Source organism: Phoenix dactylifera, chromosome 11 (genome assembly GCF_051530095.1).
Source record: "Phoenix dactylifera cultivar Ajwa chromosome 11, Ajwa_hap1_PhDact_Kaust_v1.1, whole genome shotgun sequence".
NCBI lineage: Eukaryota > Viridiplantae > Streptophyta > Magnoliopsida > Arecales > Arecaceae > Phoenix > Phoenix dactylifera.
This window is the reverse complement of record NC_143200.1, coordinates 30,084,746-30,110,162: the sequence shown is the minus strand read 5'-3', so window position 1 is coordinate 30,110,162 and position 25,417 is coordinate 30,084,746. Positions and strand designations below refer to the sequence as shown.

At 39.2% G+C, this 25,417-nt stretch overlaps 3 protein-coding genes and 1 pseudogene across 6 annotated transcripts; 3 read left to right on the top strand and 1 right to left on the bottom strand.

Annotated features, from left to right (window-relative positions):
* Positions 1–1,315: 1,315 nt before the first annotated feature.
* Positions 1,316–2,681, bottom strand: LOC103714081 (putative xyloglucan endotransglucosylase/hydrolase protein 23; annotated as a pseudogene). The gene is made up of 3 exons (XR_015971578.2): positions 2,424–2,681; positions 2,122–2,319; positions 1,316–2,010 (listed from the first exon to the last, which is right to left on the bottom strand). The product of XR_015971578.2 is annotated as a putative xyloglucan endotransglucosylase/hydrolase protein 23 (transcript).
* Positions 2,682–8,263: 5,582 nt separating this feature from the next.
* On the top strand, positions 8,264–11,281 carry LOC103715558 (cation transporter HKT2;1-like). 3 transcript variants are annotated; one of them, XM_088707840.2, is made up of 4 exons: positions 8,265–8,632; positions 8,800–9,753; positions 10,161–10,385; positions 10,724–11,281. In XM_088707840.2, the coding sequence occupies exons 2-4, from the start codon at positions 8,816–8,818 to the stop codon at positions 10,926–10,928; spliced, it is 1,368 nt and encodes a 455-aa protein (XP_088563966.2). In that variant the 5' UTR covers positions 8,265–8,632; positions 8,800–8,815; the 3' UTR covers positions 10,929–11,281. The 3 variants fall into 3 exon arrangements, with proteins under 3 accessions (XP_026663658.3, XP_088563966.2, XP_038983780.3); XM_039127852.3 differs by having other exon boundaries at positions 8,763–9,753; XM_026807857.4 differs by having other exon boundaries at positions 8,264–9,753.
* Positions 11,282–16,647: 5,366 nt separating this feature from the next.
* Positions 16,648–21,851, top strand: LOC103715527 (putative mitochondrial adenine nucleotide transporter BTL1). The gene is made up of 6 exons (XM_089926367.1): positions 16,648–16,783; positions 16,950–17,178; positions 18,244–18,338; positions 19,794–20,124; positions 20,735–20,972; positions 21,196–21,851. The coding sequence occupies exons 2-6, from the start codon at positions 17,008–17,010 to the stop codon at positions 21,444–21,446; spliced, it is 1,086 nt and encodes a 361-aa protein (XP_089782493.1). The 5' UTR covers positions 16,648–16,783; positions 16,950–17,007; the 3' UTR covers positions 21,447–21,851.
* Positions 21,852–22,746: 895 nt separating this feature from the next.
* Positions 22,747–25,202, top strand: LOC103715526 (large ribosomal subunit protein P3-like). The gene is made up of 2 exons (XM_008803184.5): positions 22,747–23,035; positions 24,837–25,202. Exons 1-2 carry the CDS (start codon positions 22,838–22,840, stop codon positions 25,005–25,007), a joined length of 369 nt encoding a protein of 122 aa, XP_008801406.1. The 5' UTR covers positions 22,747–22,837; the 3' UTR covers positions 25,008–25,202.
* Positions 25,203–25,417: the final 215 nt, after the last annotated feature.

Below are 25,417 nucleotides of genomic sequence, written 5' to 3'. Positions count from 1 at the left end.
TTTTGTTATAGCGTGGTCTAAAAGAGGGTGGGTGATTAATTTCCCCAAAAAAAAATTGCAGAACCTATTGAGGGTTGATAATAGTTTTGTTATATTTTTTCACTTTATCAATAAATTATTTTGGTTTGCTTTTGGAGGCGAAGCAAGTTAATCTAGACTGAATGTATTAACTTACTTTTACTCTTCTTTACTTCGGATAAATTACTCCAACTTTTATAGGGTGGAGTAATTTATTTCTGGATTAAGTAGGGTAAATGAGTTTGGAAAGAAAAAGGTTATGCACCAACTTTTTTGGATTACCCATTTGCACTTAAAAGAGCAGTTTAATTCAACTGCTTTAATGAGTGTTTGGCTGAACAGGATGCAATAACTAGGTTAAACGGCTTTCTCCCTATTATTCCATTTCTAGATGCAGCCTATGATTTACCTTTTTTAGAAAAATAATAAATAAATCTAGGACGAGCAGCCATGCTTTTGCCTACACTTAAATAGTAGGTGCATATGTATCTTTAGAATCAAAGTTGGCTGTAACATAATTATTTTTTGGAGCCCTTCTGTTTAGCAATAATGTATAATGATAACAAAAAACAAAATAAATAAAAGCTGCTATAGCATGGTAATAATGGATGTTAATAGATGTTTTTCGTTCTATTGAAATTAGATAATTCTTTTCAAATCTACATCTTTGTTAGTTGAAAAATATTTTTTAAATCTTTTGGTGTTGTGTTTTTTTTTGTATTAGATGTCTCGGCAATAATTCTTCTTGTGTTTATCTTTTTAGTATTTTCTCCTGATTATTTTCTCTCAACGAAATTTAGTAAAAAGACCTATACTTTGTTTATTATAGTGGATCTTTCTTCTAGTGGATGTATAATTTAAAAAGATCACCAAACTCAACATAAAACACTTTCACCACTGTTGATAGGTTTGGATAGGATTCAAAAGCAACATTCATCACATCCAAACTCAGTTTAGTACTGAAACTTTAAAAAATCATAAATTTTAGTTCAGAAAGAATACGACGATGCGATGAAAAATTAATTAAAAAAGAGGTTTGATATGTACCACAATTCGCTGGTGATGATAAATTAATTAAAAAAGAGGTTTGATCCAAAATTAATGGAATAAAAAAAGAGATGTAGACCATGCTTTAGTCAATTATCTTATTTTCTTTTATTCTATTCTAAACATTCAAGTTGAATAGGTTGAAGAAAATTCTTTGCTCTTCTTGCTTGATCAATGTAGCCACGATTCTAGATAAGCCATGTTAAATCGTGGTTTATTTATTTTTTATTATTTTATTCAGCTGTTAACAAATTCAACTAAAGAGATATATATTTGATCTCAAGTATGTATTCTCTATTTGCGTTGTCAATATTTGGAACTTATTACCTGACTTTCAAATGTATCCATCATCTCCTTTGAAGTTCAGCTGAACGATTAAACAATACTCAGCCTGGTGTTTTTTATTTTAATTCATCGTATCATATTACATGGAGAAAATAATTCTATAAATTGTGTCCTGTGTCTTTTAACAAGAATGACAACGAAGCATATGTGTTGGCATCGTGTAGAAGAATGAATGAATCAAAGAATAACGGAACTCGTTCACTGTTCTTCTCCTCTCTTTCAGGCTATGGAGCACTCTGGAGGCAGGCCCTGAGGGAACCGTTTGAGGTCAGTGCAGTAGTTGTAGATCATATGGTTCTCATCCTCTCTTGGCTTGTGGAATCAAGCTCCTGGTTCCACCAGCCAGCATTGTCAGATTTCTGTGAAGGACAATTGGTGGTACCAGAGGACCAGATGCAGGCATCAGCATTGAAAATTCTGTACGAGGCAGTGAAGGGGGCTTTCGTCCAGTCGGTCTTGATGCGCCCGCCTTGTGTAGCCCAGTCATCAGCATTCCAAAGGCTGGAGTAGATCCTCATGGGCTGGCTCTTCGGAAACGCAATGCCCCTCGATTATTCGAGGTTCTTGAAATCTCTGATCGGTATGCCATCAACCATGAAGCTGAGTGGAGGATGAACCATGGTGAGCATGTCATTCAAATTTTTTCAGAGAATGAATGTTTGGTTGCGTAGAACTAGTCTTAGCGTACGTAGGTAGGATTCGATGACTTACATAACGTGCCCGGGGTTCCAGAGGATGGAGTACGTGTGGAAGTCCTTGGTGGGATCGAACCAGAGGTGGAACTGCATCTCTCTGTTCCCCTTCCCCTGGGTGAACACATTAATTGGTGTGGAGCGTGTAAGGGTCTCCACTGAGGTTTCCGAGGAACTCGAAGTCGATCTCATCATGACTTGGTCCTCGTGAAGACAGCTGCAGTTCAGGTATACATCGTACATGATCCATTAGTTTCTAGAGATCCAATTGAAAAGGAATCTACGGAGCAATTTGGTCAAACAGAGGTGAATAGAGCTTACATAGAAGGCAGTGACGGTGCCAGCGGAGTTCCCAGGGACGAGCTTGAGCTGCATGTCAATCTCGCCGAAGAGATACTCGTTCTTGGACTGGAAGCCGGAGCCGGAGGCTTTGTCGAGGGAGAGAGTGAGGAGCTGGCCATTGTCGAGGATCTTCCCACGCCCATCACCCCAAGTGATGTCAAATTCTTGGTAGAAGTTTCCAGCCGAGGCAATGCCCATCATATAGCATGCTAAGAGAGGAAACAGTACTGATTCCATATAGCACTAGTAGAAGAAATGGTATAGAGAGAACAAAGTAGCGCTGGTATGAGATTGAAGGAAGAGAGAGGATGAAGTTGGTGTGTCGGAGTGAGGAAGGGAAGAGGGGGGATGGTTGGGTTTATCCCCGCTTGGGATAGGTTTCCGAGGGCAGAGCTTATTTGCCGCGTTTGGTTCCGGATTTGAGTCAAATGCTGTTGGAGGTATTGATTTTTTTTATTTTTTTTGATATTTTTAACCTTTTAATTTCTTAGGTTTAATCGACTCTTTTTTTCCTGTCTGAAGGTTGACATTCATGCAGAAAACTATAGACGTATAGACCGATCTGTATATATGAGATGTATAGATTTTTTTTTTTTATAGAATACGAGATGCATATTTTTTTTCTTATAGCTTTATCCTGTAGACTTGTCTATTTTCTAAATGTTTGATTATAATTTGTTGAATATAAATTTCTTCGAGCTATATCCCTGCACAGGATGTTGGATTCATTCTTGTCTTTCTTTTGAAATAGCCAGCGTCGGCAAGTTGATTTTTGATACTTGCATTGTTAATGCTTTATAAAGCAATGAAAATAAAACTGCTGACGCTTATAAGCGTCGATATATACATTAAAAAATATCGAGAATGCCTAAAAATGATGTAGTGCGAAGAGAAACATGAGGTTTAAGGAGTTGGAACCACGTCCCTTGGCATTGAGGTAGTGTGGTATTTATACAATTCCGAAGCCTTCACATGAGCAAGTGGAAGTCGAGAGAGAGGGAGAGAGAGAGAGAGAGAGACAGCTATCTGGACGTGGTGTTGGTGCCCTTAGGACTCCTCCCCGACCTATACAATGATCCAAATGAATGGGCTGGATTTCCTGCCTTTACAGCCTATATTACTGTAACAATCCATTTGAATCGTAGCCCAAATCCCATTTATGGGCCTGCAGAGCTGCTGGAAAAATAACATATTTATAAGATATCTTTTTCTCCCTCCCACGGAACTTGGGCTGAAGGGGTACGTATTTATATGGGCTCCGTCCAAATCGACTGTCAGTTCCACGAATTCAATAAAAAAAAAAGTAGCCTAATCTTGCTGAATTTTTCAGACATGCTTGTGACGTGCACAACTGTAACACGCCAAATCTTGGCTGCATTGCCTTCACGATAGAAGTTACCCCATGAAAGTGCTTCGCCTGCTGATTCCCGAAATGGTGCAATGCATGCATCCATAATTTGACAAATCGCCGATTATATTTGAGGACAAATCCACTCCTGACGCCATCATTTGCATAAAGTATTGAATAATACTCGATGAATATACCTCCTATACTGGTTATGTGTTTTGAGAAAATACATACGATTAACTTAGAAAGAAAAGTCTACCTCATTGGATGGCTCTGGAAACCGGTTGAAACTAAATTTTTGATTAGCAATCTGAGGAAGGCTTCATTTCAATCATGCGCTCATCAGAAAGGGAATTACCCCCCTTAGTGCATGCTTTGGGGAGACTTTCGGGCTTCGAGCCTGCCAGTGTTTGTGTGTTTGTGTGCGTGTCTAAAGGAGAAGGAAGAACGCTTGGGATGAAAGACTCCGTGAAATCAGCCTCAGGAATATGCTGCGAGCTATAAAATTGTGTACATAATTGAGCTCAAGAGCAGACCTACCTTTAAACAATGGTCATTATTGGCCATGATAAAGGCAAAGTCAGCCGTCGCAATTAATATGTTGCATTATTGAAAGCATCACAAGAGGAGCCGTGTTGCCCAGGCAAAGGTACGCATTTTTCTTCGGAAGAAGGCCCGAAGAAGAAATAAATAATTCATCGATGCTTAAAGCTCATGGTCATGGAAGGTTCCAACTGAAAATGGATTGTCGCCATTCAAACTCTTTAACCAATCTTGATTCGCTTGGCCTAATAGTTATTTAATTTGCAGGTCAATTCTCACTCTAGGGAGGCTGCAAACATGCTGATCTGTTGACATGTGGCGTTTTAGGTGAGAAACATATGGTATTTTATTATCACACGGAGCAACTCTCATATATTCCTCAAGTTTGAAGTGATAGGCTAAATCTTTGTTAAGGGGAACGAACCATCGCACTTTGTTGACGATGGGGCCCGGTTCAGTTGACATTAGTAAATAAAAAAAATGCTGTGCTGCCCAGGGAATCTAGGGGCTAGCTAAAGGCTGACAAAAAGGACAAGCTAGGACAAGCTACGTGCACGCACTCTTTTACACCATTGGAGGTCGCGGTCAACGACTACCATGGACGAGATCCATTATGAATTTAGCATGAAATCAACCTAAATAATAGTTTTATTTTACCCTATGATGAAATTATTACCTGGATTTATTTTATCCGAAATCCGTCTAATAATTCGTCCATCTTGATGGTGCCGCCTAGGGAGAATGTAATAATTCATACAGAGATGGTTGATTTTATGCCAAAGATTCGTTGGTGGACATGTCCGGCGGGTTTTCATCATCCTAACTGATTTTTTTAAGCCAAATCTTTTATTATAAGAACATATTTTTTAAATGCTATTATGCTATCTCGTCTGAGGTGTCCTAGGTTCTCTCGACTTTGTATTAAATTATCATGCAATTCGATAACCAAATAATAATATAACCTGAGCGTTAGCTTTCAAGCATGGGATACTTCAGGGGTGTTAAGTATTATCCCTATCTTAATACTTTCTAGATTGATATGCATGATTTTTTCATCCAAAAGCATCAAAACTATGTTTGCGCCAATGATACGCGAAGCGCGCAGGCAACAACATCCCATCTAAAGTAGATGCACCTTCTTGGAGAGCACTTGTAACCGAAGGTCCTTAGCGCATAAATTGGCACCATCCATTATTAGAGTGCAGAGTTAGTTTGACTCCTCTTTCATTATAGAGCGGATTAATTGCAACTACTACGATTGCAACCCTGACAAGGAGGCCACTAGTGCTCCAGCTTCCCCTATTGTCCGGTAAGGACTCGTTTTGACTTTTGATTATGTATGGTCAAGCCAAACTAGCCGACATGCCTTGCTGGCAACTCCCAACATCATGTTAATTAGTATAACCCTTGCGAGCATCCATGTGACGTTTTCTGAAAATAATTCAGCATCCATATGATCTACCATTGTGATGGCTAATTATACCCTATATTGGATGCATCAGCATAATTGTGCACCACGCCTATCAGCTCGTCTTTTTTCTATAAGCCAATTACCCAGACAAAGACATGATGAATAAGTCCTAGCAAGAAGAAGATGAGATGATTAGTATGTTGTCTGACCACATGGTGCATGCATATGGTGTAGGTTATGGACAAGTTTCTAATCACCTTCGAAGGCTCAAAAGTTTCTATATTATTTATGCGCGCCGATCATCTGCAAAAAGAAGATTAAAATCTATAACAAAGAGTGGACCATTCACAATGCAGCCACAAAATATCCCGATCAGATCATTTTATCTATTAGTCATCCATTTTAAATATTTATTTTTGTAAGTATTTGTAGCAATTCAGGTAATTTAATTGTAAGCAGTATAAAAACAGCATTACATACAATGGACGCCGAAATATTTGTAAACAGTCGTAACAAGTTGTAATTTGGTTATGTAGCTTCAGATCGAAACAAGATATATGAAAATCATACCGTATGTGGCATCAATTTAACCAAATGAGATGCTAGGACTCGTTTTTTTCCTTAAAGAAAAAAATATACACAAAAATTGACCGACTTCCTAACTGCAGCAACTAATTAATGCATCCACAATTCGACATGGAGCTAATCTCATTCAACAACAATTCCACCTACAAAACAATCATTTACTTTTAGAATAGATTTACCGCGTACAAGGTTACGGTGGCTGGGACCCAAGTCACCTACCGAACCCCACAAAAGGCTGAAATATACCAATAATTGAAAGAATACTTCACTTAACAATGCACATTATCATTGGTTTTTTTTCAAAAAAAACAAAAAAGTCAGCTCCGGCAATTAAAAAATGTCGCATTATTGAACAGCACAGCATCAATGATAATTTTGACCATGTCACCGGGGAGAGACGAACCTTTTTTTTTGCACTCATAATTGCTACAGGGACAGAACTTAAAGAATCAAGTGATGAGATTTGAACGGTAGCCTTCCAAAAGGCCTCAACCGCACTCTGGATTCACCTGAATTAATATTTATTTAATCTTTATTCCAAATTTGACTCTTAAAAGAGACCGAGACCATAGGCGGCTAGGTGAGTTCGAAGATGGCCTACCAGGTGGACTCTGTGCATTATTATATCATATAAAATACCTGGTCATATAAAATTACATGATTGTGTAATTTATTAGTAGAAAAACGAATGATAAATGTTCCGGCTCCCATCCCTCGTGGTTGTCGACGATTGGTCTCTCCCACGAGGGCTGGATGAATGTCACGTGGAAATTAGTCCATTTCCGGGGGCTCCACGTTGGAAAGCGGAACAAAAAAGGCGTGCCTTAGTAGTCTTTTTTTTTTTAGTTGAAAGGGTCGGCGTTTCTCGGCAAGAAAATCCAACGAAAAGGATAAATATATGTGTGCGATGCGCACCCAATGAATGGGATTGTCGCGAAGACCAAATCTAATGGTTAACACGCTACTATTAGGCAATCCAATGGCCTCGCATTATTCTCGGCCTTTCCTTAATTTTTAGTTCCAAGCATACATAATATGTACGCAGGGGTGGGCCCACAGTATCGACATGCCCTGTACTCTTGCCTCGAAAGGACAAAAAACAGAGAATTTCCCAGAAGGAAAGACATAAAAATAAGAAAAACGAAAGCTCGGCTTTACATGCGAAGATAGATGCAGCTTCCAGTAACAGTGATTACATGTCTGCATAGCTTGCACCATGTCACGGAATCAGACGTCCATTCTCTTGATATCTGATGTAGGATCATAAGTTAACTTGAATTCGTATTCTGTTATGGACCCATGCTATGTCAACCACAAACATCTTGCCAGACTGATCAGGAGTATGCCAAATGCGGAGCAAATTAGGAAAAATTAAAATGCAGCATCTCCGTATGCTGGAACTGTAACAACCCAAAACGGCTAGTCGAAAGGTATTATTTGGGTTCCTCAATTCTGTATAACTATCCAAGATTTCTTTGGCGAATAATCGATGTAAGACTAAACATATGCCCGCATGGGTCCTCACAGAAATAACATGCTTTTCTTTGCTTTTGTAGGTTACATGAACTAAAGTGCTGGCCTATGCTAGTCATATGTATTGATTATAAAATTTGCAATGTTGGGTATTGAAATAGACTCAATTTTACTAATCAAGTGGTTGAGCTCACACCAATAAGCCTACTCTATTTTACCACGTAAATTTTGCTGGATAATAATTAATTTTTTTATTTGCCGATCCCTTGCAGCAGCACACTCGTCAGCTATGGTTCAAATGTTGATTTTTCTTTCCTTTTTGCGATACCGCTAGTTATACTACAGCAAGTCCAAAATTGTCAAACTACTTCACTAAACCATGTAACCAGGAATAATGAATTCAACAAGTACTTCCAAGTTCTGACATCATAAGTACATCGCGATCTCTTCCTCGGTCGCCCTAAAGCTCCAATTGGTCCTCAAACGAAACACCTTCCTGGAATCTTCCCGTATTTATTCAGGATACCGTTCAAAGATTGCAAATTAAGGAAAAATTGAACAGGCCTGCTGCATTTAAATCATGAATGGTAAACCTCCATCCTCATATTTAATCTACCCCTTCGTCTATATATGTTTCTCATTTCTCGGTCTAACTCTATTAATAGGCCAGCTAGTCCCCCAGTCCCATTACGACAAGCCCCGTCTCCCTCTACAACAAGCTTCGCCTCCCCGAGCGCTTTTCTCTGTGAGGAGATGGCTGTCTCTCTCAATCAACCCCTAAACTTTGCCTGCTGGTTCATACTCAACAGTACGCATAGTTTTGCTCGGGTAAGTAGATATTGGCATAAGAACATCGCTCCGGTGAGCAGACATGTGCATCAAATCATGGCCTTGCATTTGAGCCCGTTCTGGATTCAGCTTTCTTATTTTGTTTCTCTTGCCTTGCTGGGTTCTCTAGTCCTGATGATACTTAAGCCAAGCAACCCTGCCTTCAGTCCTAGGTACGTCGACATGCTATTCATGTCCACATCTGCAGTGACGCTCTCGAGTCTCTCGAGCGTCGAAATGGAGAATTTTTCGAGCTCTCAAATTGCCGTCCTCACCCTTTGGATGTTCTTAGGAGGGGAGGTATTCGTTTCCCTGCTCGGCCTTCTGCTGAGAAAAGATGATCGGTATGGCGACCCAGGCACTGCCGATAATAGAGTTGATCCAGTCGTCGACGCAGAACTTGAGTCTACGGATCCTTCAAATGCCGTTGACCGCATGGAGTTGGGTCCTGCAGTTATCGGTTCGGACGCTTCTCTGAGTGATGGCAAGGATTTGAGGCTTCGTTCTGTGACATACTTGGGCTATGTGGTGATGGTTTATCTTCTTCTGATTCATGTCGCCGGCTCTCTATCGATTTTATTATACATGGCTTCCGTTTCGAGCGCAAGGGATGTGTTAAAAAGAAAGGGCATTCATGTTTTCCTCTTCTCCTTGTCTACTACCGTTTCTTCTTTTGCGAATGCGGGCTTCATACCGACGAACGAGAACATGGCGATCTTCAAAACGAACCCAGGTCTCCTACTCCTGATAATTCCTCAAATTCTCGCCGGCAATACGCTGTTCCCTCTGTTCCTCGGATTGGTGATATGGGCCTTGATGAGGCTCTCTGGAGCTGCAGAATTCGAGTATCTATTGAAGAATTCAAGAGAGATCCGGTTCCGTCATTTGCTTCCTAAACTGCGAACTGCTTTCCTGTCTCTCACCGTTCTTTCGTTTATAGCGGCTATGGTCGTGCTCTTTTGCTCCCTCGACTGGAGCTCGGCAGTATTCGATGGATTGAATCCATATCAGAAAATCGTCAGCGCCTTATTCATGGCGGTGAATACCAGGCACGCCGGTGAAAACTCCATCGATGTCTCCCTCGTCTCTCCAGCAGTTCTGGTGTTATTCATCGTCATGATGTCGGTTCTGATCTCTTTTTTGTTTCTTTTTCTATACCTTCTACTCTTTTGCTACTCTGTCTCTGCTAAAGAACATTTGTTTAAGAATTCTCTGATTTGTTTAAGTATTGCTTATTTTACGGTACCTAATGATGCGAGCTTTTTATATATACCACTCAAAACTATTACTGCGGATGATGTATCCAAAATACGCCATGCACGCTCCTCCCCATCTCTGGTGCACTCAGGCCTAAAATATTTAAATATTTTTTTGGGGGGATGTAAACCGTGGATCAAGTAGTATTGCTATATACAATCATAACTTCGTAAATGTTAAGTCATGTTAAGGGCATGGAGTTTTAAATCCTTATTAAGGCAATCCTGATTTCCGACTGACAGGTTATTTGCACCTACCATTTGCTTCACAGGTACCTTCCGTCTTCCACAACCTTTCTACCCATTCAAGAGGATGACACAAGCTCCGTGGGAAATAAGAAAAGCAAGAGAAAAAGATGGTTGGTGCAGAACCTAATATTGTCGCCTCTCTCCTATATCGTCATCTTCGTCATTGCCATCAGCATCATTGAGAGAAGAAAGCTATCCAGAGACCCACTAAATTTTTCCATTTTGAACATAAGCTTCGAAGTGATGAGGTAAGGGCGTATTCGATCTCTCACTGTGAACAACATTTTGATCAGTCATGATATAATAATGACCTGAACGAGGAAGATGAACAAAAAAAAAAAAAAAAAACCCTGTTCGTTAGATAATGCTAGCAAAAATTTTAACCCTGAATCTACCTTTAGCTATGTTAAACACAACTCATGACTTCATCCAAAAAAACTAGCTAGAAGGTATTATTTGGTTTTTTTAGTTCTGCATAAGTATCCAGAATCTATCCAGCTGATGTAGGACTAAACATATGCCCGCTTAGATTGTTACACATAAGATATCTCGCATTGACCGGAGGATCGGGATTTTGTTGATGCAGTGCATACGGAACAGTCGGGCTCTCAACAGGCTATAGCTGTGCCCGATTGCTGCAACTACATCCTGATGTCAAATGTCAGGACAAGTTATATAGTTTTGTGGGGGCATGGAGTGACGAGGGGAAGCTGATTTTGGCTTTCGTCATGCTTTATGGGAGGCTTAAGAAGTTCAGCTGGGGAGGTGGGAAAGCTTGGAAGATAATTTAAGCTATGAAGAAAATCCTCTTTCCTACAGATGAAGAAAATCCACACAGGGAATGGCCCAGAGCTATTGAACTGCGGAAAAGACTCTGCAGAGTACATCTACGAGTGCCAGGAGGATCACCCAAGTAGTGTTTGGATAGCACTAAGTGCACTGAAAAATACTAGAGAACAACCAAGATGGAAGGTTAAGAAAGAGGCAAGGGATGCTCTTTCCAAGCTCCTAGCTGGTATCATAATCAATTTACCAGTCTATCCTGTAAATTCAACAAATATTTTTGTTTTCTGAGAAACCCCCAAACTATCTTTACATTGTAATATTTTCAGGCATATGAATGAATTGCAAGATTCATAACAAAGTTCATGAAATCACCTTTGCTTTCTGCTCTTCGCTGTCACTTCATCCTCACTGATGTCCAATGAAATTAGATATGTAGACATGGATTGTCTGAATGCTTGTTGATCATTAAAGCATATAACATAGTATACGTTGTAGCTGAACATGGTGCATTACACTAAAATATCGCGAGACCTCTGATCATCATGTAGTTAACAGTTGCTCGACAATTTTACAGGGTAAGGACAGAAAAAATGGCAAATTAAAATTAGAGTAAATTACAAAATCTTCATAAAATTAAAAATAAATTATGCTTGCATCCAATAGTTTAAGAAACCTACGCTTATGCTTACCTTCCTGTTAGCTCTGTTTTTGCTGGTGTAATGTCTCTGGGTCTTGTTGGTACATAGATTGAAGATATAAACAGAAAAGCACACTAAGAAATTCAGCAGAGTAGAACATGACAGCAACAAACACAAAAACAATAGAACAATAGTTGGGCACAACTGCCAAAGAATTCAACCATGCCAACCCCGGCCAGGTCCTGCAATATCTCTGGGTTTGAACTCACCCAAATTGGACAAATCTCCTTAGAAAATAGGGACCTTACTTCCTCTGCTTTGGGTGGTTCCACATTGCAGACTTATGTAGTTGAGTCTTCCATGCAGTTTTTGGATATTTTGCATATTGATTCTCATAGATGTATATATACAAGAATCGTATAATATATCTATTTTTATTAGAAAAAAAGTTTCATGACCCTCTTTTTAAAAAACCTTGATCGATTGCCGATTTGTTAGGTACTAATTCGAGATTCTCTGTCCTTTCGTGACTCTCTTATTTTTGTATGCATTTAGTCCTACATCAAGACAGGGTTATCCTTCCAATAATTCTAATTCGAAAATGATATAAGTAAACAGCTAACTATGTAATGCACTGGTGTGGTGAATCCATATCATTCTAGATGTGATACAAAGAATAATGTAATTCTCCAATAATGATTCAGTTTTAAATTCTCATTTCTACTATAATTGCTGATTCTGTATCACATCGCCCATTCCGGGCTCAGATCCACAGATACAAGATGGATGAAAACATAAAAAGTTTATATGAGAAAAATCGAACCTGACGAGAGATGGGTGGGCAAGCGGCCCGTGATGCTTCAAATATTCTATATCTATAGAATAGAAGAAAATAACAAAAAATAAAAAGATGCGTTGATGCTTATTTGAAATCTAGACAAAGATGTTCCAATAGAACCCGGAAGCAAGTAATAGTAATTTTTGATGAATGCGGTTGCATTATAAGATCACAATTGCATAAATCGAGCAAGTTCGAATTGATATAACAAAAAGCCGGCGATGCTAAATTGAAGAAATGATTTGCAATATTGTGCATGATATCATTTGATATCTTGCCTGTAGTGTCACACCCCTGATCCGAGTTCACGATTCGGAGGTCGTGTCAACCACCACATACTTTTAAAAAATCCTCCCCACAAGCATACTGGACATTTCAACATGATTTTATAAACATACAATGGAACAACCTTAAATAATAATATACAAATTTTTATTTCAATAACTAACTTAACATTTAAATGTCTCACAGTTCTAATATTATTCTAAGGTAATACATCAATTTAAATGAACTCTAATATAAAATAATTTGTACAAAAATTCTGCTAGTCGCTCTCTCATATTAAAAACCCCAATCAGGCTAATTCTCTAAATCTATAAAATAATAAAAAATTATATAATGAGATAGATAGTCCAGTAAGCAATGATCACTTTAACTAAATAAATTAGTTAATCGAATAGATAATAATTTGTATAAAATAAGCATACATGCATTACTAATGTACGAATCAAATTTTTCTTAAAATGTTAAATTTTGTTTATGAATTCAAATTCTTTCAAATATTCAATTCATTTTATCGATCCTGTGGTATGACTACATCATCCTGTGGCATGGTCATAGCACCGACTAATTTTTTAGCGGTGAGCTGCGCATCATCTTGAACAAAGTCCTTCAAGACCGCTGGTCTGCTCGTGGTATGTTGCCAATCATTTTGAACACAATCTTTAGGACAAATCATGTACTAACAAATCTGATTCAGACGGGCCTTTGGGCGGCATAAGGATGCTGGGCTGGGCCAACAGGCCGGCCCATTGAAGCTCGGACCCATAGGTAGTCTTCGTAGCATGGTGTATTGGATTTATTAATGATTAAATGTTTTATTTTATTGCAATCTCTTAGTGGTATGGTTGGTTTGTGTGTGGGGTTTGTACTCACAAGGTTTTTTGTGTCACCCCCCTTCTTCCCACATGCTTTTACGACCGTGCAAGCTTTGCACGAACGTAAAAGCAAGAATGCTGCTGCACGAACGTAAAAGCATCCTTGCTTTTACGACCGTGCAAGCTTTGCACGAACGTAAAAGCAAGAATGCTGCTGCACGAACGTAAAAGCATCCTTGCTTTTACGACCGTGCAAAAGGCACGGGATGCGCCCGTCTGCTTTTACGACCGTGCAAAAGGCACGGAGGGACGCTCTCTTCAGGGACGCGCCCATCCACGCGAATGTTTCGCGCCTCACGCAAAAGACGCGCTCGCAACCATACGTCTGTTAGAAGTCTATAAATAGACGACCTCTACAGATTAATTTATTATTCCTTTTCTTTTTCTACTCTCTCTTCCTACCAGTTAAAATATTTCTTTCAAAATTGTTTAACGGGCTTGCTGCATATTGATTCTGGGTTCGAAGCCTTTTTTGATCCGTGCAAATCATTGAGGCAGAAGGAACGAGAGGCTGTTGTATCTCAGGAGTAGAACGCCATCCAAGCCTAGTGCACTGTAAGGCGGCGAAATCTACTTCAAGGAAAGTGACCAACATACCACGCCTCAGCATCTCGGATTTCATTTTTCCTACTTTTACTTTTAATTTTTATTTTAGCCTATTACTGCCAATTATTTATTGAAGTAGAATAGTTTAGTTTTATTTCTGCTTCAAATTTTTATTGCCAACATGGTGTCCATTCTTTTTTTTATTATTTTATATATATTTATCTTAAGAGCTTTTTCAAGTAATATGCAGTTTACCCATATGAGATTGCTCTTTATACTTTCTCAAGATCACCATCTTTTGGAATAGAAAAATTTTATGCTCGTTAGAGAATATTTTCTCTTTAATTTTCTACCACTGATTTGTTTTTTTGTACTGCTAAACAGAAGAAAAGAAAATTCCAAAAGAATTTTTTTTGTCAACAAAGTTTTTTTCTTCTATTTTCTTGACAAAATGACGACATGGTCCGTACACTGAAAGGAAGGCTTCAAAAGGAAGTTGGCTATGCAAGCTAAGAAGCTGATGGTACCCAGCAGGTGGACCGGACAAGCAACAACGACATGACGACCATTGCTTAAAGGCCCGAACCCAAACCCATGGTGGGTTGGGATTAGCCGTCACGTCAACCATGCATTATTATCACATTTTTAGATTAGCCTCCTCAGGCTAGGATTCGCTTTCGTGCTTGGCATCTTCTTTTGGAAAGATAAGCCTCCGTGCCATCATCTAGCTCGAAAGCAACATCCAGGAAAAATACTTTGGAACTTTCTCTGCATTTATTTCAAAGAAAATTTTTTATGGCCAAGGATCAAAACATGAACGACACATGTTTCCTCTTTTTTTTTTTTTTCCTTTTTAAATAACGAAGATCACCAACTATATTACCACTTTATTCACTGGAAAATACAGAAATCAATAACTGATTGAGCACCATCATCACACCCCCATACTGCACTAATCTTTCAATAAATTGAGTGATGATATGTAGCAGTACTCTTAATATGGCCAAGGATCCATTGAGAAATGATGGTTTGTATAGTTTTTTAAAAAACAATTACTGCATCTACTAGGTAATTGGTATGCTTTGATAAGACTAGGAAAGAGCAATGCCCAAGTTTCTTTGATATGTTGGGTGTACTGTCCGTTTCCCCGCATGGCATGCTAATTTGCAGATAAATTAACTCGGTTTCCAGCAAGTCCTGCCATTGATGACGCTGAAACAGCGCGCAGAATGAAGTCCACTGGAAGTCTTTCTGGATGCGTTCGAACAAGATTCGTTGACCCATGAGTTAGTGATTAGAGCCGTAGAGGAGCAGCCAGATGGGGACGGGCTGCGGCCAAGGTTGACCGAAACTAACGCCCATAATGCACCGTCCCATCCACTTAACATCGGCCGAGCTTGGTGGGATGCCAAAAATTCCATGCGTCGCCGGACCCAATCGGTATGTTTTCAAATATAGAACTGTATTAATATTTTTATGAATAGCAGAATAGTATAGATTTAGAATTAGACGTAGGTTGGATGGGACCTGGCCATGCCCTATCCGACTCTGATGAGAGCCCAAGTCCGGGCCCAACCTGAACCTTGTTGGTCCGGTCCCAATTTGTGGTGTGAACTGCGATTCACAAACAAGTTTTTTTTATTGATAATTCAAAATTTTTATCACTTTAATATATCTTGAATCGTATCCAACTATTATATTTTTAGAAGATTCTATATAAGCTTGAAAACTCTAGTGTTCGATAGTTGATAGCTCAAAAAAAAAACAAAAGAGATGTTAATGGACTTGAGACTTGATTGGGCCTAAATTCGGGCTCCATTTTTTAGCCTTGTTCAAGCTCGGGCTCGAGCCGAGCTCAAGCTGAGCCAATAATACACCCAAGCTTGTCCTGAAAAATAAATAAGCTCTATATTTAAGCCCATTCTCAGCCCTATATGGAACTATCTTTATGCTATAAAATTGTCAATATAAAGTAAAACTAGTTATAGACCTCTAAATCATTGATTCAGCACAACTAGATGCTTAAATATCAATGGCAAAACTACTCGCGTTAACAATGTTCTGCAATGAAATCCAACTCTCAAATAGGCTTGATAAAAACCACTGCAATATAGGCAGAAAATAGAGCAATACACTGATGTACAGAATATTGCACACCGGCTTAATAATTTTTAAATTGTATTTTTGAGTTATTAGTGATGAGGTATAGTTCCATATTGGATAGATTAAAAATTTTAGTGGTGCTTATACGTTCATAGGTCTCTCCTTTTACTAGCTCAAATTTTTGGATTGGATTTTAACAGTCAGGGTATTTTTGTTGAATAATATTTTTGATTTACTGGTGAATAAAGTGATCAAAACTTGATGCCTCTAAACCGAGTGGATTGTGAACCATCTCAAGCCAGTTAGCCAATGGCTGGAACCCATCACCAAAGTCAGAGTCCAAGCACAATTTTCAGTTGACTCCTCAAATTTGGGGGTTCTTGAATGGGACCCATACACTCCCCCTTTTTTGAGAAAGGAAATACTTTTATAAACCCATACAGTCCCCTTTACCTTGGAAAGCTACCACCGATACGCCTGGTGAAAAGATTAGCTTCGCAAAGCTAGGGTTCGGTCGAAGCAAAAAAAAAGCTAGGGTTCGGTCCCCTTGGAAAACGTTCGGCGCAGAACCAAAGAAGGTAAAAGGACAAAAAATTGAAAAAAAAATAAAGGGAGAAAAAGAAAAAGAAAAAAAAATCGCGAGACAGGAAGAAACAAATCACAAGCCGAGGCAAGAAAGGGCAAAAAAAAAAAAAAAATCTACCTTACAATTTGCTCACGTTTTCTTGTTTTATTTTTTTTCAGCCTTCCAAGAATTGTTTACGCTTCCAGAAATAGAGGAAGAGAAGAGGCGATCGGCACAATGGGTTTAAAGTTTGAGTCGCAGAAGAGGAGGAAGAAGAAGCGGGAGATGAGGCCGCTGGGGGATGCTTACGCCGTGGAGATGGCGGTGCCCAAAGAACTCGACGTCGACAAAGACGCTCCCGCCGTCGAGCTCCGCATCCGGATCCCCGATGTCGGAGGAGCATTCAAGGTGGTTTTGTTTGATCCCTCCTGTTGTCTCTCCTTTGATCTCTGCCTTTTATTTGTTTATGTATTTTCTTCGTCATGCCAAAGGTCGCACCTTGATTACAGCTTTGTTTTCCTCTTTCGGATTTGGAGAGGAGTCTCTCAATTCCCAAAAAGATGGATTCTTTATTTTTTCTGCTCCTACATTGCTTCCCCGTGTGAAAATCGCATCTTTTTGATTTTGAATAAGATCGGCATCTTCCAATTCGATTGAGCCTTCCATGTTCTGCCAATTATATGCATCATTACAAAGTTCCCACTTTTTTTGAACTTTTAGCTCTATTCCTCGTCTTGGAATCGGAAGGGTCTGATGACACCTTGAAGTACAATGGTTTAGTATTCCACAAGTTGATTTTTTTTAAAAAAATCAAATATATATATATATATATATATATATATATATATATATATATATATATATATATATATATATATATATATATATATATATATATATATATATATATATATATATATATATATATATATATATTTGGGAAGCTCTTTCTGTTCCATTAGGAGTTCTGCGTTTCTGATTATTGCAATTGCTTGGTGTTTGGGATCAATATGGATTGAAAGGTTGAATGCCTTTGTTTGTCTCATCATTCGAGCACTGGTGCAGGCATCAAACAAGACCATCTTAAAATAAACTTAATGTGTTAGTAGCAAAGCTTCGCCATCTTGGTTGCCACACTAGCACTGTATCAACATGGTACAAATTTTTTTCTACATACCGATGTACCTCTAATATTGGATACCAGTACCAAACCGGTACGGTACGTTTCGTACCGACTGATTTGGGCTGGTACGGCGAACCATGCCTATGATGTTTGTTTCCCAATTTCCAATCCCTTCTATGATAAGCTGTATTTGTCACAGAAGGTTGTTCTCAGGCAAGATACTTCTTGTGTGTCCAAGTGTGAAAACGATCTAAAGTGCGTAGGTGGTTTAAGAACTACCATTGAACTCTGAATGGTGATAATAGATTTGTAGCCTGGTGATCCATAAACTTTTATTTGCTTTGCTGCAGAGCTTCTTTAGGACTAGAGAAGTCGGAGAGTTTGTCAGTGGGGCATTAGCTGGTGCCATGACTAAAGCTGTTCTTGCTCCTCTAGAGACTATACGGTGGGCTTCTCTTTCTTTCCAGGCTTTTCATTATATTTCCCTTGAATTCGATATTTGGGTTTAAAATTTATTCTTCTGCAAAATTTCAATCCATGTATACTTTTGCCCTCACTATCTTTTTATATTCATATTTTATTCGTGCAAGATATGGATTCAAATTCCAGTTGGCTTTCAATTTGCAAAGGGTGCAGCAGCTGCTAAAAATCCTCATCCTTTTATTTTCTTTCTTTCTTTCTTTCTTTTTAACTATGGATATCTGTATAGATTTTGTTTAAGTTGATAAACCAAAAGGCAGACCTCAGGAGTTACCTAGGATTTTTCATATTACATCAAGTGAATGCTGGCCAAGGAGCTGGAGTTGTCTAGGATGAACCACATGAACCGATGAACATCAAATACAAACTCCACTGCTCACCCCAACTTAGAGTTCTTGAACTTGGTTCACATTCTAAACCTGCAGCAATGAGGCAAATCTTATCTAATTTCAGATTTGAAACCCATTCATGAACTCAGACTATGCCATCTGACTTAGATTTACTGAAATATAAATGCTACATACATACATTTATAAATTACAGAAATGTAATTTCAGTTAAGGGTTTTTCTTTACATGCTGCATGCTAGGTTCTCTTGCATTCATATATGTGATGATTGTCACTTCCTTAATGCATACCAGAATCTTCTCGTGATTAGAGATCTTTTCTATGTCCGAAACTTGTGATTGCCATTTACTTTTCAAAATTTCATAGTTATATCTTGCTCAGTTCACTAACTTGTGTTACTGCAATCTTATTTACCATAAATTTCAGTTCATCGAGTTATGTACTGCAGTTGACACTTGTCATAACTTTATTTAACTACACAAATTTTTGCTTACATCTAATGCCGTTCTCAGTTGGCAAAATATTAATTGCATTTGTTGTCAGTAGATTCTTTATGAACATGTTTTATTTATGTGCTTTCTAGAAACCATCGCTGTTAAAAAATCTTATGATCCATGATCAGATCTTACAGTTTGGATCTCATCCTTGGATCGTGATCAGTTAGAATCGTAGGATCTAGATCCGTATTGTGGATCATACAATTCCTTAGGTCATAATATCTAACTTCATCATATTATTTAAATATTAAACCAGTTGAAAGTTCATCTTCTATAATTTATTTAACTAATGACTTTTAGAATCACTTATTTATTAATAACAAGCCTTGAGCACATGAACCTAGCAAGCATTTTGGTCTATTTTAACTTCTAAGAAGTAAAGAAAAGGAAAACCTGGAGTTCATGGAGTTAAAAACAAGGGGCATATCTTTGTGCTTTATGGCCATTTGTGAACTAAAGCTGTCAGACTCTTCAATTGATAGCTTTGATATCTTAGACCACCGATATTATTCTTTTCAGGATGACTAAGTCAGGATTGAGGAAAACATCTTATGGCATTGACATCTTGTTTGCAGAACTAGAATGGTTGTTGGAGTTGGATCCAGACACATTCCTGCCAGTTTCATAGAGATCATTGAAGAGCGTGGATGGCAAGGACTTTGGGCTGGAAACACCATCAATATGCTCCGTATAATTCCCACCCAGGCAATTGAGCTTGCCACATTTGAGTGTGTCAAAAGGACCTTAACATCAGCACAAGAGAAGTGGAAAGAAGGAAGTCCGAAGGTGCATATTGGTTATATCAATTTAGACCTCTCCTTTCCATGGATTTTCCCAGCTGCTTTTGGTGGTGCAGCTGCTGGCATCGTAAGCACGCTCATATGCCATCCTCTCGAAGTTATTAAGGTAAAAAGATAGGTTGAACTAGTGGTCAATGATATCATAATGTGGAAAAAGATGACATTGATATTGATCCAATAACTTGCTACTTTAATATTACTTTGTGACCTGAAGTAGATTCAGATATAGCTATTGTTCATTGCTCATTGTTACTTAATGTAATTTTAGTTTGTGATGTTCTAAATCAGATTTTGTTATTTTGTAGTTTGTGATTTTCTAAATTAGATTTTATCATTTTGGTCACTGAATTTCCCAATTTTGAAAGCAAGCATCATCCTGAATTTTTTCCTAAATTCCACTGAATATTTTTTTAAAAATTCAATAAATTAGCAAGTTTCATTCTTACTTAGATTAGTTCCAGCAATGTTGCATAGAACTAACACCTTAAATTTTACATATTTCAGCTATAAACCAAAGTCCCTCTTGTTGTTTCCTATTTAAGACTAATAACCAGTGTCTGTTGTCAGACGTTAAAACAAGACATCAGAGACCACATAAAACTTATTCTAATTTTGTGAGACTGATTGATCTTTGGTACTGTCGACTGCATACCAGTATGGTATTTTGTGATGCTTTTTCAAATGTCTTGTTTTTTCAATTACTGTATTTCTTACAGGATCGTTTGACTGTGAATCGAGAGGTCTACCCCAGCATTAGCCTTGCTTTCAGCAAGATCTACAAGGATGATGGGATTGGTGGTTTCTATGCTGGCCTTTCGCCAACACTAATTGGCATGCTTCCATACAGCACGTGCTACTATTTGATGTATGAGTCAATGAAGAAATCTTACTGCCAGGCACAGAAGAAGAATTCTCTGAACCGTTCAGAGCTGCTGATTATTGGGGCTCTCTCAGGTGAGAGTTTGCTTAAACATTCCCTGGTCTTTTTTTCCTTCTGAATTGCTTCCGATGTGATTCAAGAAGCGAAACTGTGTTTTCGTTCATCAAAGTTCTGGAGTGGTATTGGGAAAGCTGAAAGCAATGTATCTTTCTTATCGATCGGAGATTTGTAATTGGGAAACAAAATAGTAGCCTATTATTTACTGGAGTTGCTTTTGTGTTGTTTGCATCTCATCAGGTTTTACCGCAAGCACAATCAGTTTCCCACTCGAAGTGGCAAGGAAGCGGCTGATGGTTGGAGCCCTGCAAGGAAGGTGCCCGGCTCATATGGCAGCAGCCTTGTCGGAGGTCATTCGCGAGGAGGGTCTGTTGGGTCTCTACAGAGGGTGGGGTGCTAGCTGTCTGAAGGTCATGCCTTCTTCGGGCATTACATGGATGTTCTATGAAGCATGGAAGGATATTCTGCTAGTGGACAGACCTCGGTTGTAACGGCTCCTGGTACTCGACTCCATCTGCATGACCCTGTATTGGAGGATGCTAATTTTTTCTAATTCCATGCATACATAGATTTACATTGGAGAGGGAGGCTGGTGATCTTCCTAACGAGATGGAAAATGTTTGCGACGAGAAGGATCGACTAGTGCTGGTGGGAACTCTGTATCACAACTGATTAGTCTGATGGTGCAAAGAACTGAGAGAAGTGTAAAAAAAGTTATTGGAAAATGATAGTCATTAAGTTTATCGATGTCAGTGATATATAGTTTACACTAGCGAGCGAAATCATGCTTGCGCCCTCAAAAGAATTTGCAGCGGTAGGACATGAAACTCATTCTCAGTAACCTATATTTTTATTTGGCTGTAAAGCAGTGCTTGATGAGAATTCATGAAAATAAATCTGGCATTACGTGTGGGAGTATTTTTCTCATGCAAAAAATAATCTCATAGCTTATGTAGAGCCTTTTTGCTGCTTCTTGAGCACCATGGTTAACTGGTTCAGCCTTCAGCTTAAGTAGGAACCTTTTTCAAGCTGGTTTGGGGTATGGTCTAGCCTGATACAAAAAAATGAATGGAGTGAAACAAGGAGTTCTATAAATTTAGCATAACCGTTAAGGTGTTTTAAGTGGCAGTGCTAGCATACACAATATAGAAATCTAATGCAAAATAATCACACAGCATGCTCATTGCTCAGAGCCTTCTTGTTATACCTCTGGGGCCACAATGAACTAGTTCCCTAAATTATAATTGCGAATTGCGACAAGCAAGGTGATTCCTGTCATATTCCAGCCTAAGAATTCTACATGCTAGCATCGCCATTTATGTTCCCAGTTTTGCTTCGCCTCGGTCCTCCCGGCGTGACCTCAAATAATTTCTACATTATTTTGGCACTTATGTATACACCTTTTTGTAAATTAAAATAAAACTTAATATTAGTTTTTAAAATCAACAAAGAAAAGAAGTCTGGTAACCTACCTCAGGCAAGATCCCACATCATCGAAAGTGAGTTGAAGTCAAAATTATGACTCCTAACCCAATCCAAGTAAACAACCAACAAGTCCAGTATTGTGGCTTGGTTTCATGAGGGTAGTCAGGCTGCGGATTCTAGCAGCTGATGCTTATTAAAAAAAAATTAAAAAGATAAAAAAAAAGGGAGAGGGAGAGCTGGGCGGTTGGCCCGCTACTATAGGATTGGCCCGGCCCGGTCAATTGGCAAACCCAAGTGCAGGGAAGAGGGTCATGGGCATTTTCGTCTTAAGGATTAAGTACTTCGCACTATAAAAGTGAGCGAAGAGAGAGAGAGGTAGGGTTCCTCCTATCCTCTGTATCGTTCGAGCGGGAGGACGGCTTGAGGCTAGGGCAAGGTTTCCATCAACTCGGATCGAATGGGGGTGTTCACATTCGTGTGCAGGAGCTCCGGCGCCGAGTGGAGCGCAAAGCAGCTCTCAGGCGACCTCGAGGGGTCGGCGTCCTCGACCTACGAGCTCCAGCGGAAGCTGGTCCAGGCCGCGCTCGCCGCCGACTCCTCCGGCGGTGTTAGCTCCTCCTTCTCCATGGTCTCCCCCTCCTCGGCCGTCTTCCAGGTGATCGATCTGGACTCTCTTTTGTCTGTTCCGTTGTTGATTTCAGATTTCTTGTCGGGAATTACGTTGCATCCAAATCAAACCTTGATCTTCGGTTAAGCTAGGAGATAATTTTTTTTCTTTAAAAAAAATGATAGGGTTTATGATGCGCTGCAGTTTGGGGGTTTGGATCTTTGTTTATCATTCCAAGATTCGCTGGATCTTGGAATTTTACCGGATGCATACTTTTTTTTGGTCTTCTTGGATTTTTTTCATTTTGCCATGACGTGGAGCAAAAAGAAGGAAAAAAAAAGGGTTTTCGTGGTTTGGGTTTTGTTTTAGAAGACCAAAGAAGACAGAGGCAAGAATTTTTCCGCAGCGGGATAATAGATTAACATTTTCGTGAAATCTTTATGCTTCAATAGTATAATAAATAAACGATCTAATGGCTTAGGGCTAGAGAAAATGGAAATGTAAAGTCTTTTTGAGAGGAGATGGTGGTAACGGTTCAAAGGAGTATTTGTATGTATACGGAAGGAGGAGTTCGATAGCGTGGATGCATATACCGGTCCTTGTGGGCCATGAAACTGTTAATTATTTGTGGTGCAACAGAGGCACCGTACGTATCTGGAAGCATGGCGAGTCTTGGTGAACAAGAGCATGGATCTTTTGCTGTCGCGCGGCACCGCAGAGTGCTGTGCAGGTATGGATGGCCACTATTGGACGGGCATCAAACAATGCAGTTTACTAGTGCATGCCTTGTCATACATAGTGCATGTTGTTTGATGGCCATCCACTCCTGATGCCGGCCATCCAGGGATGCACATCATTCTGCGGTGTGCCGGCTGCACCGGACAGGATCATGGTTGGGTGAATAATTGATTTGCTGAATGTAGCAGTATGGCCCTAGGAAATAATGGTCGCTGAAGCAGAAGAAATAGTGTATTTATAAGCAAGCTTACTGCAATATTTCCAAGGGGGTGTGCAACCTAGGGCTAGAGAGTTCTTTGTGCAGATGCTTCTGTGTTAAACTGTAAATAAATAATGAGTAGCCTTTGCTAGCATAGCTCGATCAAGTATCCGGATAGAAAAATTGGAAGAGCATCTGTTTTTGAGTATCTGCTTCAATGAAGGTGGGGAACTGCCTGATGAACTACTAGATTTATTTTGAGTTGGGCTTCTGAAGGATCTAAAGATATAGTTAGGTAATGCCTTTTGCACATCTCATTGTGTTCTTTGTGCTTGCTGACTAGATACATGCGGTTATGCAAGATGTTATCCTTTCAATGATTGTTATGCTTTATTATATGCTTTGATAACCTTTGGAGTATTGGCAAGTTCTCTTGGAGGTGGATGGATTGCAGTGCTCTTGCGCCCTTTTTTGCCCCTCTGGCGTTCTACATTGTTGCTTGCACTCTGCCTTTTTTTTAAAAGCAAAAAAAAAAAATCCTTTTTTGGAAAAAAATCTGATGTAGTTTCATATAATATTTTCTTTTATGTATCTTTTTTTGGTGGCATTATGTGAAAAAAAAGGGTGCATGCTTATCAGTTATCCTGTATAGTCTGTCCCCGTCACTCCGGGGAGAGGGTGTGGTTGGGGTTTGTATGGTGAACTTTGAATTACGTACTGACTGTGTGAGGATAACTGCATGCCCCTCTCTGTTCATAAGCAATCCTCTTGTTGCATCACTTTTTATTTTTTAAAAGATGATAGAGGTTCTTTTTCTTCCTTTTTTTCCTCCCTATTTTCCCTTGGGGTCTATTACTTGCTGAGTTGCTTTAACATGATGCGGTATTCGAATGGTAATCCTTTGTGCTGCAGGTGATAATTGGTGGAGGTGGAGGTGGAGCATTCATTGGTGGTGCAGCTGCAGGTGCTGCAGCAGCTGGTTCGGCTGCTGGTGGTGCTGCTCCGGAGGCTCCTCCTGCTGAGGAGAAGCAAGAGGAGAAAGAAGAGAGTGATGAGGATATGGGATTCTCGCTCTTTGATTAGATTTCCATTCTTATATTTCAGGAGAACAGTATGAGTTTGCAGTTTTAGTTTGCTTTATTAGTATTATGTTTATGGAATGCACTCTTCATATTAAGATTTTGACTGGCAGATCCTAGTTTATTAGGTGTTATGTTTATGGAATATTCTCTTCATAATGGTGAATTGTTACAACCAAGCTGATTCATGTTAGTATCACCATATATGTTCCCAGATTTGCTTTTCTCTCTGTCCTTCAAGTGCGACTTCAAATAATTTTTTCATTATTTTGTCTCCTATATCTACACCATTTTGTAGGCAAGCTTTTTTGTAAATTAAAAATTAAAAACCTTAGTTTTAAAGAAGTTTCTTAATATCAGTTTTGTGGCCATGTTGCGCCTTGGCATGCTAAACAGACAGCTGGGCGGCTGGCC